The sequence below is a fragment of the Rhinoderma darwinii genome, chromosome 9 (assembly GCF_050947455.1).
Source record: "Rhinoderma darwinii isolate aRhiDar2 chromosome 9, aRhiDar2.hap1, whole genome shotgun sequence".
Classification (NCBI taxonomy): domain Eukaryota; kingdom Metazoa; phylum Chordata; class Amphibia; order Anura; family Rhinodermatidae; genus Rhinoderma; species Rhinoderma darwinii.
The window spans coordinates 95,403,429-95,420,148 of record NC_134695.1 but is presented as its reverse complement, the minus strand read 5'-3'; the positions used below and the strand labels follow the sequence as shown (position 1 = coordinate 95,420,148).

Genomic DNA, 16,720 nt, shown 5'->3' with positions numbered 1-16,720 from the left:
AGGTATTGCAGCCTTTTCTCCCATTGAAGTGAATGGGAGAAGGCTGCAATACTGTGAATCGCCGCTACATCCGTGTCGAAGATTCACAGTGAGCACGTAGAAATGAACGGGAAGCAGCGCTCATACAAGCGCTGCACCCCCTACAAAACAGCTGATCGGCGGGGGCCCTGGGAGTCGGACCCTGACCCATCAAGTATTGACGCCCTTCCTTGAAGATAAGCCATCAATGTTTACTGGCTGGAAAACCCCTTTAGGTCTGTATGGGTTCTCATCCTCTAGATTATAAAAAAAAAAAAATGAATGTTTTCGTTCACAGATAGCAAGCAGAGACCTTGAAAAACTGGAATAAAGTATCTTAGAAAGTTGTGGAACGTCTTAATGATGGTATAATGAAAACGTCACTTACTGCTGAATTATAGAACATGTTGAGCAGAATTACATGGATTACAAATAATGGTTTTACAAATTTCCCGGATGCATTATGTGTGCAGAATCTGAACAGTATAGGTTTCAAAACAGTAAACCGGTTATAAACAGTAGTCTCCAAATATTATGTGGCAGTGACATATACACCTCGTAACCATAAAAACAGACATCTTACAAATGTGCTTTACAGCGCCACCTCCTGCGCAGCTCTCGCTTACGTATTTACAGAGGGCAGAGGTGCGGAGTCTTGGTGTAGGCAGTCATTTGGAGCTGGGTTTCTGGGCCCCATAAAGCTATATTTTAAGTAAAGCAGAAATCCCGAGTCAGTATTTTGGGCTACGTCTGTAAAGGGAACCTGTTCGTGATGACAGCTAGATGATGCCACAGTAAATATGGGTGCAGAAAGGTATTTCAGAGTAATAGTAAATCCTCCAGGTCCTAAAAGGGAGTTTACATAGGCGTCAGGTGCAAATACATGTTTATAGTGTTTCACTGCTGAATTTTAATTCCAGGAACTTATTAACATGCAGGACACACTGTATGTGGATCTTATATTCTTGGCAGAATTCGAGGCAACACAACCCATATAAACTTGTTAAAGGCTCCTCACAAATGAGCTGATCGTTAGCCACCCCACTACTGTGACTCCACCGATCAGCTGTGGTCTGGAAGAGAACCTGGCAACATGGAGATGGTCGCTGGGGTTTACATCATTCTCTCGGCAAATCCTCATAATGTTATTGACAGATGTCAATTATGGTGTTAGGTGACATGTACTTCACTATCTCCGATTTTATGAACTGGATATTGAGAGAAGATCGTTCTGACAAGTGTCAGCAGGGAGGTGGATCAGGGTCATCGACTGATGGTTACTGTCATCACACAGAGTGTCTCTTATTTTAGTGGACGCAGAGAGGGGTTTTGACTCAAGGCCCCTGGAGATATGACCCAACTGCTCATCAAGTTACACATGACTCCCTTAACTGCAGCCAAAATCCCAGCGGGGAGGGAGCATGTGAATGTCATGCTGCAAAGTTTCATAGCAGAAGGCAGTACGTGTGTGTCTATGGCCTCTGGCTGGTCCATCCAATAGGAGTTTAAGGACAGACACTTCAGCTTATACTGTGCTTGTAGCTTCCACAATTAATATTGCAGCTGCCAGGCCCCAGTGATGCGACTCCTATCACATTGCTACCCAAGATAGAATAAGTGGTGTGTTAGAATAAGGAGGTCCACATCGCCCTTTAACATGTCATACCTTTAAAGCTTTTAGCATGTCAATGGGCTTCCTATTGAAACGAATGGGCCTGTACTGCTCATGCAGATAGAGAATCACTTATTTTCAACTAGTTCCAGCAATCTAGAGAAATAAGGAATAGTACTGGTCGTCCAGGTTTACAACACCCATCACCCCTTTTTGCTGATATATAGTCATATTTGACCAGCTGCTATACAGAATTCACACTGACATAACTGAACCCAATCTTCAGGCCAATCTACAGTACCAGTCAAAAGTTTGGATAAACCGTTTCATTCCATGGTTTTCAGTTTTTATTTTCTACATTGTAGAATCATATTGAAGACATATTAACTTCGAAGAAACACATGGAATTAAGTGGTAAACAAAATGTGCTAAAGCAGAATATGTTTTATATTTTACATTCTTCAAAGTAGCCCCCTTTTGCTTTGATGGCAGCTTTGCACGCTCTTGGCATTCTCTCAATCAGCTTCATGAGGTAGTCACCTGGAATTATTTGCCAACAGTCTTTAAGGAGTTCCCAAAGGGGTTCAGAGCACTCGGCTGCTTTTCCTTTATTTTATGGTACCACTCATCCCAAACTATCTCAATTGGGTTTAGGTCGGGAGATTGTGGAGGCCATGTCATCTGACGCAGCACTCCATTACACTCCTTCTTGCTAACACAGCCCTTACATAGCCTGGAGTTTTGTTTTTCAACAAGACAATGACACCAAACACATGATGGTCCCACTAAGCGCAAACAAGGTGGGATGGCATGTTGTGTCGTCACTCACAGGTCCTGCATCGTGTCGGACGAGTGAGGACACATCGGCACCAGAGGCTACAGTTGATTCTGCAGCAGCATCAGCGTTTGCAGGTAAGTAGCTACATCGACTTACCTGCGAACGCCGATGCTGCTGCAGAATCAACTGTAGCCTCTGGTGCCGATGTGTCCTCACTCGTCCGACACGATGCAGGACCTGTGAGTGACGACACAGCGTGATCTCTCGAGAACACGGCTGTGTCTGCACTGCCAGAAGCTGGGCGTTCTGAAGAGAAGTGGATGATACTTCTCATCAGAACGCCCAGCTAGTAAAAAGTAAAACGCCCCAATGTACGTACATAATACACGCCCACTTGGACTTTTGCAAGCCTCATTTGCATAAATACAAAAATGGTCATAACGGCCAAAAATGCTTGTTTTTTAAAAATAAAAACGTTACTGTAATCTACATTGCAGCGCCGATCTGCTGCAATAGCAGATAGGGGTTGCAAAATCTGGTGACAGAGCCTCTTTAAGTGTGATTTGAATTTTGAAAAAAAAAATCCCCAGTGTCACCAGCAAAGCACCCCCACACCATCACACCTCCTCCCCCACGCTTCACAGTGGGAACTGCACATGTACAAACAGTCTGCTTACCTTTTCTGCATCTCACAAAGACATGGTGGTTGGAACCAAACATCAAAAATTTTGACTCAGACTAAAGTAAAGATTGCCACTAGTTTAATGCCCATTCCATGTGTTTCTTGGCCTAAGCAAATTCTCTTCTTTTGGTTCCTCGGTAGTGGCTTCTTTGTAGCAATTCGACCATAAAGGCCTGATTCTCGCAGTTTCTTCTGAACAGTTGACATTGAGATGTGTCTGGTACTTGATCTGGGTGAAGCATTTATATGGCTCTAATCTGAGGTGCTGTTAATTTGCGATTTCGGTGGCTGGTAACTCTAATGAACTTATCCTCTGCAGGAGAGGTAACTCCTGGTCTTCCTTTCCTGGGGCAATCCTCATGAGAGCCAGTTTCATCATAGCGTTTGATGGGTTTCATTTCTGCACTTGAGGATTCCCTCAAAGTTCTTGACATTTTCTGGTTTGACTGACCTTCATGTCTTAGGGTATGTGCACACACACTAATTACGTCCGTAATTGACGGACGTATTTCGGCCGCAAGTACCGGACCGAACACAGTGCAGGGAACCGGGCTCCTAGCATCATAGTCATGTACGATGCTAGGAGTCCCTGCCTCTCCGTGGAACTACTGTCCCGTACTGAAAACATGATTACAGTACGGGACAGTTGTCCTGCAGAGAGGCAGGGACTCCTAGCATCGTATATAACTATGATGCTAGGAGCCGGCTCCCTGCACTGTGTTCGGTCCGGTACTTGCGGCCGAAATACGTCCGTCAATTACGGACGTAATTAGTGTGTGTGCACATACCCTTAAAGTAATGATGGACTGTCCATTCTCTTTACTTAGTTGAGTGGTTCTTGCTGTAATGTGGATTAGAACAGTCGTCGAATAGGGCTAAACACCGTATGGAAGTGTGTACTAATCCTACCACAAAACCGCTGGTCTCAAATACATTATGAAGGCAAGAAATTCGACAAATTAACTCTTTATTATGAAATATTTTTAGAGCCTAAAATCATATCAAATTTTCTCTTCTGGGTGGATCCTATCCTATAAACAAAGATCGATAGATAGGTAGATTGGACACCTCTAGGGGGTCCTTATGTTTCGATTTTTGGTATTCAGGCCAATGATGCCCATACAGAGCATATAATGGTATATCACCACCTTCAGTGGCTTGATAGCAAACAAGCTTTATTCATAAGCTGTATGTAAAACTGTGCAGTCAAGTGCAGTAACATCTTCTAGCCAGCAGTTGTCACTGTGTCAGTTACAGCCTGTTTAAAAGGCTAAAGCCTCTCTATCCCAGTTATCGACCTTTCCATCATCATCGATTTATCCAACAGGTCTCCAATTCTGAGAACCTCCAGAGACATTTGCATACAGCTACGTGAATATTAAATTCTGCAAGGAAGCAAATAATTTCCATAGTAATGCACTTTATCAATAAAATTGGTAATATAATGGAGAATGTGTAAAATGTGCATCATATGTATAGATACGCCTTATTTCCTTTTTCACTGCAATTTGTTAATATTTTTAGAAAAAGTAACTCTTTGCTAAACACACAACACATTAAGATCATTCCCAGAACTCTTTGCTCCAGCTCAACAGTGTTCGTCTATGCACAGGAGAGGCTGAATACTGCGCACTGTGCAGCAGCATGCATACCACAGGCAGTTTGCAAACTGTATGTAATGACGGGGGTAGGGAAACGGACAAGTGAGCCCTAATCTACCCGCCACTCTGTCCCTGCCTACTTGCAACGACCCGCCCTAGGCGACGAGGTACAACTGGGTGACGGTCCCTACGCTCAGTAAGTGCACGAGACAAACAAACAAGGGAACACAAAGCAAAGCGAAAGGGGCAGTTGCCCACGGCAACACCGTGAGCAACAAGAGAGGTGAACGAGCCGAGTCAAACCAGGAGTGCACGAGGTACCAAACGCAGAGCAGGAGAGTAGTCAGTAAGCCAGGGTCAGTATGGAGCAGGATCAAATAGTTAGAAGCTGTAGCTGGGCCAGGAAAGCACACGAGAAGAATCACAAGCAAAGGAGGAACAGGAAAGGCAGGTATAAATAGACAGAGGGCGGGAGCTAGCTCCGTCTGGCCAGGCTGCGATAGGTTCTCCCACTCCTAAGCCTGCCATCCTGAGTGGTGGAAGATGGAGTCAGTCTCAGAGACATAGACTCAGGTGCAGACTGATTACCTATGGGTGTATACACAGAAGTTGTGCCTGGCAGATCCTTTACACTGTAGTTCATTGAAGGGAGGGGGCTAACATGACTGGTTGGCAATAACATCTGCAAGTATCAGTAAGCAGCTTAGTGAAGGAAAAGTGAGAGCGATGGAGTTAACCCTTTAAGCATACTAATAATACATGAATAAGAGGGGAGCATTAGAGCATGCTCTTTCATATTGTTTTCAAAGATATTTTTGTTGGGTGTCAAATATGTTTAAAGATGACATCAGCGAGGCTTCATTAGCAAATAAATCCCACCAGTTCCCCCAAATACAACACATGGTGCTCTGCAGAGAACTCTTTGGCACCTACAATCAGAATCGGAGGCGTCTACGACATGAATTAACGTAGAATTCAACTAAATATAAAATGTAGAAGGGCATAGATATTTGGATAATGATATAGCAGTAATAAAGTAATACAACTATCTGGTGACTGAGGCTTTTCACATGTATTTCTGGTCCTCTAATCTTTGCTATTTAGAAGACAATTATAATTATATTTCTTTATGGGGAAGATTCTCCTACAGGAGCAAACTGAAGCAAATGAGCAGCAAAAAAAAAGTTTAAAAAAAAAAAAGTGTAACGTCTCATAGACAAGACATGAGCTTATCCCCAGGGGTTTTAACGAAAGGAAATGAAGAGAACAAGTGACAATGGCTGCCAAGAACGGCCTAAAATCAGGAATGGATGTGTCAGAATGACTTCATTGTTCCAGACCACAGAAGTGGGAAATTTGAAAAGTCAGGAAATTTGGAAAATATACATTAGTTTACCAACAGTGGTTACACTAGAAATGCTATGCAGAATGCCAGACTGTGATATTTGCTGCTGTTGCGGATCAGTGCATAATAATGTCATATTGTTATTCTGGCAAGATCTGATACTTTGAAATCTGTCACTTAAAAAAATGTTGTTAAGTCTTCCGTAAATAAAAAATTTCCATTGAATAAATTTAGGCTAGGGCTCCACAGCGACATCAGCCTACCGCAACCATCATGTGTCCTCAAAGTGTCCATATGGGGAAACAAAAGTTGAGTGACAAAGAGCAGAATTCCAACAATTGGCCTGTGACCACCCCTCAAAGCTAAATACGGAGGTTGCGCTAAGCCAAGATGGTACCAGAAGTCGCTGTAGAACACTAGCCTGCAACTTCGTAATAATTCAACCCGTGTGTGTGAATCCACCCTTACACTTATGTTTTTTTGGGACCATCCCCAGTGTTCACTTAAAAAACCCCACAAAATGAGCAAAAAAAACCCCAAAATAAACAAACGGCAAATGTGTGTATTAACCCCTTAATGACCAGGCCTGAAAAAGGTCTTACTGACCAGCTCCATTTTTCAGTTTTTACCTCTGCATTTCAGCAGCCATAACTTTATTTTTTCATTGACGTGGCCATATGAGGCCTTGTTTTATGCAGGAGAAATTGTATTATTTTTTTTCATAGTTTGTGGATAGAAAAAAATTATTTTTACGGCGTGAATATAAGAAAAAGCGATTCTCTGCATAGTTTTTCTTGTTTATTTTTTATCCTGTTCATGTTTCACACTAAATAAGCAGTTAGATTAATTCCTCAGGTTATTACGGTCATTTAGATATCCAATATGTGTAGGTTTTTTGTTTTTATTTAGTGTAGGGGCAATAAAATATATTTTATGTAAAATAATGACTTTTCTTATGTTTTTATAGCTTCATTTTTTACTTGTAATGTATTCGCATACTTCTGTACGCTAATACATTACACTGTGTCACTATGACACAGGCTGCTGTTAGGGCAGCACATAGTGTGCCCGAACAGCAGGCAAACTGAACAGACAGCCCTGGGGTCCTTTGCAGGTCCCCAGGGCTGACTGCAGAGGGATTCCCCGGTGTTTGATCACGTCACCCGGTTTCCGATGACGAGAGCAAAGCGGCGAGTCCCCTTTGAACTTTCCGCCGTCAAGCACTGCGGCGATCAAAGGGTTAAACAACTGGGGTCCGAATGTTTTCCGACCCCCGGCTGTATTCAGGAGGCTTCCCTAAGATCAGGAGTTCTTAGTTACAGCCCCTGCTTAGAGGATGAGCGCTCACAGAAGCGCTCATCAGCCTTCTCTACAGCGACGCCAAAAGACGTCGCTGTAGACTAAGGACATGAACCGCATGTCGTCCAAAGACGGTGGGCGGTCGTTAAGGTGTTAAGCCTTAGAGCTGTATGAGCTGGAGCGGTCAGCCTATGAAGGATCAACAATAGACATCTTGAAAATAGTGAGAACTTGAAACAAATAAAGTATATTAGAAAGTTGCAGAACGGATTATAAAAAGTGAATCTAAAATATACTAAATACTAACCCATATGACAAAATGAAAACCGCCATGCCATCCAAACCACACGGCAGCAATGCCGGTGGTGTGGGGTCTGTTAGGTAATAGTGAGGGTAGAAGAGCTATAAAAATAAAAAAAACATCAACCACTGCTCTAGTTGTTGCTTCCGGTCCCACGTCTCAGCGTGGTGGGATAATGCATTTGTCCTATGGGACACATCCAAAAGCAAAGCAATAAAAAATAAAAATAAACCTGAAGCTATATTTATACTTGGTTGCGGACGACAACCATGTATAAATATTACCTGGCTGGAATGCTCTTGAATTTTGCCGCACATTTCAGTCTACAAATTTGGGTTGTAAATCATGGCTGTACAGGAGAAGAAACGGTCAACTTTATTCGTAAGATCTTGGTAAATCTCTGGGGGCAAAGCAGAAAGCCAAGCGCAAGTGAAGAGCCAAGGAAAGAAGAAGTGTCTCCCAGAAGCAGGAAAGATCATACAGGGTCATATCTTAATGTAGAAAAAAAACAAAAAAAACAAAACTATTTACTCAAGATAAACTGTAAAAGCTGCGGGACAGGGGAGAGGAAAGCGGAGAAGAATTCAAACAAGGAAAAGTTTATATGAAGAAGCAGCTTGGCAGGCAGGACAGAAGAGGAGGAGAGTAAAACAAGTGGAGAGACCGGCCAGAGATCTGCGATACAGCATTGTGAATAGACACAATGACAGGGGAGAGGAGGAATATCCCAAGAATGTCTGATAAAACCAGAAAAACCATCATTGAGAACCAAGAAAACGAATTCTGGAAGGGAGTGTTCCATAAAAGAAAAGCAGACGCTAAATTTGAGAGAATGTGGGGGCCTAAAAAAGATACACCGGGAATACCTTCACCTCACTTACAAAAGGTTTATATTTGCTGTATCTGGATGAAAGGTCAGATTGTGACATAATACCCTATGCTGTTATGGGAATACCGATAGGTATATGTAATTTTTTACATGCCTATACTGCTGCACTGATAATTTGCGTAAAGAAACACCTACACAATTTTTTGTTCAGGAAGAGTGGGTTAGGGGAGGTTTTCCGAGGGGCTATTATTTTTGTAAAACGGTCAATAAAAAATTATTTATTTGATTAAAAGAAAAAAAAAAGAAAAAATAGTAAACAATTCAGTGCACAAGACGCATACACTCAGCAGCTCTTGAGAAAAGAAAGAAAAGAAGAAAAAGAAAGAAAGAAAAGAGATAAAAATGAAAAAGAAAGAATGACAGAGAAAGAAAAAGAGACAGAGAGAAAGACAGATACAGAGCTTCTCATGGAGGAGAAAGAGAGGGAGAAAGAGAGTGCAGACACGAGAAAGAGGGAGACAGAAAGACAGACACGTACTGAGCAGCTCATGGAGGAGAACGAGCGAGCGCAGACACAAGTCAGGAGACAGACACATATAGAACAAGGGAGAAGCCTGAAAAGGGGAAACCGAGGGTAAAAAAGGAAGCAATAAAATTAACTGAATAGAGTAAAAGTAGAAAATCAAAAGGTAGCGAGACGTCGTCTTTCACACAGGGGATGACAGCTACCAATGAACTCCTTCCTCACTGTATGGGGTTCTGCATGTGACCTCAGATGACATATGGTCGGCACGCCAAGTCGACATATGGCCGAAAGAGGAGTTAGACCATTATGTGCCGACTGATGGAGACTCTTCGTGACACACACACACACACACACACACACACACACACACACACACACAATGACAGAAGCAGACTGAAGACCGAGATCTGTTGGAAATCAGCCATGTTGAATTTTTTCGGTCATTGTCGGGTGCAGTCTTGGAAAGTCATTTATGCGAATTGACAGATCTGCATCCCATCAATCGAAGCCCAGACCAGGCCACAGATCAAGGCAGAGATCATCAGCAATTTGGCGTTCTGGCCAAGAACAACCTTCACAAACCAACCACGAAGGACAAGTCATTCAGAAAACCGCTGCCTAAAATCCCTCATGTATGACCAGCTCAACATTTACACACAGAAAGTGCTTATGACATATTCAGCCTTAGGCCTCATGCAAACAACTGCAGCCCAATAAGTCAGTTTTCTCTTTGAATGTCTTTTTGAGATAGATGGTATCAATGCACATTAGTTTATTGTGAGCAATGGATATCTGGACGTTTTCTGCTAATAGGGAATGGTAAAAACTCAAGAACATTATGCAACATTTCAAGGAACCACCTAAATGAAATCAAATATTACAGTGGTTCCTTCATCTTTATGCCTAAGACCCTGTTCACATTACGCTTATGATGTCCGTTAAGCGCGTCGGGTATTTTTCCTATTTACACGCTAAACGTGTCCATAGGGCTCCATTACCCCGATGGAGCACAAACCGTCAGGCTGGTATAGTACAGGAAAGTAGAACGTTTTTCTCCAGCTCACCAGTCTTCGCGTTTTGATCCCAGATTGCCTCCTCGAGGATCCGTGAGCAAAGGAAGAAAAATTCTGATCCAGATCATGAGTTTAAAAGGAAAAAACTTGCACTTTATTGAAAAAAAACTTAGAACTTACACAAGCACAGAGGGGTGGATGCACAGAGCCAAAGTTTGAAGGACAAACAGTCAGGCTGGTATAGTACAGTATTTTTTTTTAAGGATGGACATAGCACAGTAGACTTTTTCTTGAGGGGAATGGAAAAACGTATACACGTGATCTATATATAATTTTTTTTTAAACATGGTGGCCTATGAGTGACGGATTCCACTGTATGGAATGTCACAGGCCTCCGTTAAACGTATGCATCGGAAAGCTCCAGTGACGCATGGACAGTTACCTTTGGAGCCTCCCTGACAGCACACGGTTATCCTCAGCTAGATGTGACTTCCCTATGGTTCCTGTGGCCTTCGTGCACTCTTCTCCACCAGTCCTGCGCTACCCGGGTAACGTCTCCCACAAGACAGTGCCACACAAAGAATCCCACACACAATCTGAATGGCATCCTGACTTTCCCTCACAAATGCAAGACCTGTAAAAGGAGTCCCCAGCTGTTATTTATTTCTGATCGGGGGCATCTAGATCATTGAAGCTTCCCTGACACAGCCACGTAGCTTCCCTGGGCAAAGCTAAAAAGCAGCCAGCGACTCCGGCTGCAGTGAAGATCTTGCCGTCATGGGGGATAGTGTGTCCACTGTGCGGGTGGTGTGCGGTGACCGCGGGGCTGGAGTTCTCGGTGTAGCTCTCCCGATCAGCGCAAGACTGGTGGGGAAAGGCACATAAGGGCCACGGGAATGGAGCTGGGGATAAAGAGGGAATGAGTGGGTGGGCATGACGTACCCAAGAATCCAAATTGATAGCATTATAGTCTATAGTGACGGATGCCACTGTTAGGGCACCAGTCATAGCCTACGTTTAACATATAGGATGGTGGAGCGATTACCATCCTATATGTCAAAAGTAGGGCCAAAACTTGATGTGAACATAACTTTTATTAAAAAGGAACATTAAACAAACCTATTGATATAGCAGTTTTATTTATACTGTATATATTTATAACCGTTTAATATAAAACCCACTGTTTTCTCTGCGGCTTTCCATAAAGAAACAAAAATATTCTAGTTTTCACTCAGGCCACGCACACGACAGCCAGACACTTCGTCTTGTACATTTCACTTTTCAGCTGTGCTGTGCAGACCTAATGTCATCAGAAGGGTCATTCCACAATCCAAAAGGATGGGGGGGGGGGGTGTTTGAGAATGAAGGAATTACACCAATCAATGCTTAGTGTATTATTGTGACCATCATATATTGCAAATCTCAGAGTGGAGCAGGTTCTACACCCAGCTGCGGGCCCTATGGTTGGACCGATGTCAGCAAGGCACCTGGCTTGTTTGACCTGCTTAAAAATGACAGGTCCTGTTGTAGATGAAAAGCAGAATTACACTGACAATAGCAGAAATGAGGGCATATCTGCAAACCCTGCTCTATTATATTACATTATATTATGTGACAGAATCCATCTTTAATCAAATTATAGACAATAAAAATAAATTAAAAAAAAAGAGAAAAACATGTAAAAAGTAATATAAAACATATAAAGCTTTGATTGAGTTACCTCTCATGCTGTGTGCCGTTGGACCAGCGAACCATGGTAATAGTAGCAAGAACAACAGGTAGATCAAGGACAATAGGTTGTAACGGAAAAGGCAGGCTGTAGAAGAAGAAAAAAAAAAAAAAGTCAATGTCGCAATATCCAAGTCTCTTTTAACAGATAAAAAGTAAAAAAGTAAAACATATCCCATCTGAGGTTGTCTAGAGGTTTCAAAACTAAAACTCCCATCATGCCTTGACATTTAGTAGTTATCAGGGCATGCTGGGAGTTGTAGTTTTGCAACTGCTGGAAACCCACAAGTTGTCAACCACTGGTTGAAGAAGTAGATAATAAATGGAAACGTTCACATTTGTATTAAAATAGCATTTTAGATTAATTTGCAAATAAAGAAAGGTTTCTGAATGCAAACGGTGTCTCTTGAGGAGGCCAGAACAAAAACATGTTAACGGGGTTGTCTAAGATTAGTACAAAAGGAGGCTTCCCACTCCTGACCATGTTTTTTTTTGGCATTGCAGCTCAGCAATATATATGAGTGAATGGGGCTGAGCTGCAATACCAGACACATCCTGTGGACAAGAGTAGCGCTATCCTTTGAGAATTGATAAAGTTTGCTTCTATTTCCGACAACTCCTTTAGCAACTGGGAGTAAAAACATATTTCAGTTATCTTTCTAGCTACCATTAGATAATAGATCTGCACAAACTCAAGCCAATCCAAAAACAACTGCGCTTTATCTTAAACCGTTCCATCTCCATGCAAGAAAAACCACTGGATGTATTCAAGAAGCGTGACAATGAGTTTCCCTGAAGCAGGTATGATTGATCAGAACAAAAACATATTCGATTCGCTACATCTTATATTGTCAAAAATGGTCTTTGCTAAACAGAGGATGAAAGAAAAATTAAAACATAAAACCCAACACTGAGAACTGCATCGAAGACAGAGGACAGATGGCTACGGGACGGTCTGAACCACAAAACAAAATATTGAGGGAAAAAAAATAGAACTTTTTGGAAACCAGTGAGGCTGGCAGCCCGGCTGTTTACAATATATTGTTATTCTTCCTGCTAATTTTAGACAATGCAGCTGCGCACCTAATTTAGGTTCTCCTTCAACTTTAGGCTCCTGAAGAGCAAGAATTCTGAAGATTGTTGTGAGAAGAGATAGCCTTCGCTCGTGGTCAGGACTAATTAAAGACTCCGTTGGACCCAAGGTAGAGATGACCGTAACTGTGCCTCGTACCCATTAGCAAATCTTGGGTTTAACACGGGCCAATTATCGGGCAAATGAGCGTTCATCAGCTGATTGTATAGTTAACACAGCACAAAATATTATCGTTGTCGGCGGCACATCTCCCGGTGTAAACAGAGAGACGCGCCTCCGATATTATAGAAATGTATGGGGATGAGCGATCGGAGTAAGGAGCGCTCGTCCCCATACTAGCACCTTGCGAAAGGAGCCAATCAACGAGCGGGCTCGTTTACACAGCCCATGTCGGGAGTGGGGCGTACGCCATTATCAGACTCCTTTACCTCCCAAGGGAACAAAGGATTGGACATGTTGAAATACAATATGCCCAAACCCCAAATATCTGCCTTCAGCGGAGAGTCTGGAGGCCCCATACAAATAAGATTGTCAGCTTATCTGGCCAACATTAGCCGGACTTTAATCCTACGTACGTGGCCAGGTTTAAGGTACTTTTACACCGGCCAGTTTGGCCGTTGCCACGAATGCCGATCAACGAGGAAGCTTGTTGATCGGCACTCATTTGCTTCTTTCACATGGAGCGATGTATGTGGACGTGAGCTCGTTTCTCCGACACGTCTCCGTGCTTACACAGGGGGATGCGCTGCCGAAAATGATAATATTTTGCACCTTTAAAACGATAAATCAGCTAATGAACAAGCGTTTGTTTGTTCAGGGCAATTATCGGGAACACTCGTTGGCCCGATAATTGGCCAGTGTAAAAGGGCCTTTAGAGTCCTAGAAGTAACAGACAAAAACAAAAATGATCTATGTTTTTCTGTACACAAATTTTTCAAATTGAAGCTACAACCTTGTAGACACATTCAAGTTTATCAGAAGAACAAAACAACCACGCTAGTGCATCTAGGATTAAAAAATAGACACGGCGCCACATGGTGCAGAAATCTTTAGGCTGCGTTCAAAATGTGAATTTTTTTTATTTTTGTAGATAAACTCCCATGTCTCTCAACGGGAGTTCATTGACCAAAACAAAAAAATGCATGGTAATAATTGCAACAAAAACACAGTGTGGACCCACATTATGGAGGAAACGAAACATTTCTACAAACAGAAGAATGTATGCTGACCTATGTGCGGACATCGGGCACAACTCTGGTGTAAATGTGACAACAAGGTATCAGCTGCAGCTTCACCCAGCCGGACCGTAAAATCTTACTGCCGCTCAAGACCAGGATAATTTAAAGATCCAAAATTTGGTCTCTGTGCTAGCGCATAACATTATTGTGCGACACGTTTTAACGCTGGACTGGCGTCTCCGTCACGCAAATTCAGCAGCGCTAGAATAGAGCTTACAATTTGGATCTTTAAAAATGACCCACAACCACGCTAGGAGCAGTTCCAGAACTACACATGGTCAATGCCAATAGGTCGCAAATCTTTCATACTGATCTAGTTCATATAGGAATATGTGTTGTACGGACCCTGGCACACTATAAGCATTACATTGTGTAATATTTGTAGAGATACAGTCTAACTAACAACCTGAAATGCCACAGAAAAAAACTCCAGAAAGAATTATGTACATAAAAGATACACGTGACAAAAAACCCACACGGTTCAATAATGAAAACATTTTTAAGAGAAAGACATTCCAAGAACTAGAATATAAGATACGGGACAATTCTGGGAAATCATGCCTTGCTTACAATTTCCATATCGTTGTTAGTGGACATTATGCGATTATATTGTTACTCGGTTTATTACTATGGTTGTTATTTTAGATCCACCTCATGGTGAGTTATCAAAGAATGTTCCCATAAAAACTACAAAGAAGTCTTTCAGATTGAACGCGGTTTGCCGGGAAGTAAATACGAAACATTTCTATCTTTTATGCCGGGGTGGTAATAAATAGAACAAGAAAATTGACTACACATTACAAATGGGCATCCACAGCATTTAGAGGCAAGAAGGTATCACTGGCAGCGCAGAAAGGGGTTTTGACTGTAAGAGCAGTAAAGGTTTAGTGCTAGATTTAGATGGAGTAAGGGTCCATGGCCACAGCTGCATTACAGGTCTGTACCGAGCCATACTATAGCGGTATATCGGTCCATATTGTACCCCTGTATGCTTCTGATTTCATGCGCATGATTCTGAGAGAGAAGAGATTGTGCCATCGGATGCGGAGTTATGGAGGTATTCTCCTCATACGGCATAATACAGTGTGGTATGGAGACAATACGGTGGCACATAGAAAGGGATCGTCTAAGGCGCACTATTTCACTGAAAAAAATCTAAAAAGTTTGGAGGCCTATTTGGTAATTAATTTTGGTTCGGTTTGATATGAAAAACTGGGGATTGATGGAGCCTTACAAACTTTGAAAATAAACCAAGGAACCAGATTTAAAGGGGTTTTCCCACAAAACACATGTATCCCCTATCCACAGAATAGGTGAGATGTGTGATCGCTGGGGGTCCGAACGCTGGGACCCTATCGATTAAGAGAATGGGGGACCGAAAGTCCCCCGAAGCACTCCATGAGGATGGTGCACATGCTGGGTTAGCGCTCCTTTCAGGTCTATGGGACTTTCGGGATGGCTGTCTCCGGCAGCTCCATAGAAATTAACGGAGCGCTGATTGAGCAATTTGTGCGAGTTTCGGTCTCCCATTCCCCTCGTCTCCACATGTATCCCTTATCCTGTGCATAGGGGATACATAGGTTTGTGGGAAAATCCCTTTCAAAGGGAGCAATTTCCATAATCCATAGCAAAACTATGGCTCCCATTGATGCGGATCTTTGGCACTAACTGATTTAAAACTTGTCATTGTAATAAATCCAAACTAAATATTAAAATAGACAAAACAGCTGAAATTCATAAAAAAAAAAAAAGAGATTTCAATTTATTAATTACTAATTTCCTATGTCAAAAATTGGAACTGTATATGGAAAAATAAAATAGGAAGTGTAACAGTTTCCCACCATGTTCGGATACAATACAGATCGTAATATGTGCCCAGCATAAATAAAGTTCTACAGCAAAGGAATTTGGCCAAATTACCAACATTTCTATTGCGCTCGGCTTTTGTAAGCAGAATTGTTATAATAAGTTGTCAGTGGAGGCGACTAGTATGAGGGGCCCCCACTACTAGGCCTATCGCAGTGAAGTTGTCTTAGGACGCATCTTCCTCACCAGGGTGGACATAGGAAGCTTGTGCACGGCCAGAATTGTAATTACATACAGCGAGACGCTTCTCCTGCAGCCCAGCGAGCGCACACAGCAAGGATTGTTAGCATATGTAGTTCTAAGTGTGGTCAAGTTGGGTCAGACATAATCCCACCCACAGACTGAACAGATCCAGAAGAAAACAAGTAACGTCCTTCTGAAGGTAGGATTTTAGTGTCCTACCTATTCACAAACGGTTTCTGAAATTATGTAAATCTCAGGAAAACCCCCAGGATTGTTTGGTTTAGGAAACCCATTTTCACGTACCCCATTAGGCCTCCATCACACACAGAATTGTTCTGGCGTTTTAAACTGCATCCAAAAAAACGCCACTGACCACAAAACTGCCTCAAAAACGGCACAAACCAAAACGCAGTGTTGTGTAGGGAATTTGGTATTTTACGGTAGACTTTAATGTAACATCTAGCCGCAAAAAACGCCATTAAAAACGCAGGGTGCGAATCCAGCCTAAGGCCCCATGCACACGACCGTAAAAATAGTCCGTAGTTGCAGCCCCCAATTACGGACCTTTTCGCTTCCATTGTCCACAGACACCTTCCCGTTTATTTACG

General features: G+C 42.4%; 1 protein-coding gene across 1 annotated transcript in view; it reads right to left on the bottom strand.

Moving 5' to 3' along the window:
• The window catches only part of PIEZO1 (piezo type mechanosensitive ion channel component 1 (Er blood group)), a 160,124-nt gene that overhangs the window by 96,800 nt on the left and 46,604 nt on the right, over positions 1 to 16,720 (bottom strand). Inside the window, exon 2 of the mRNA XM_075838615.1 lies at positions 11,725 to 11,820. Within this exon, the coding sequence (XP_075694730.1) occupies positions 11,725 to 11,820 (96 nt within the window). The remainder of the gene's footprint in view (positions 1 to 11,724; positions 11,821 to 16,720) is intronic.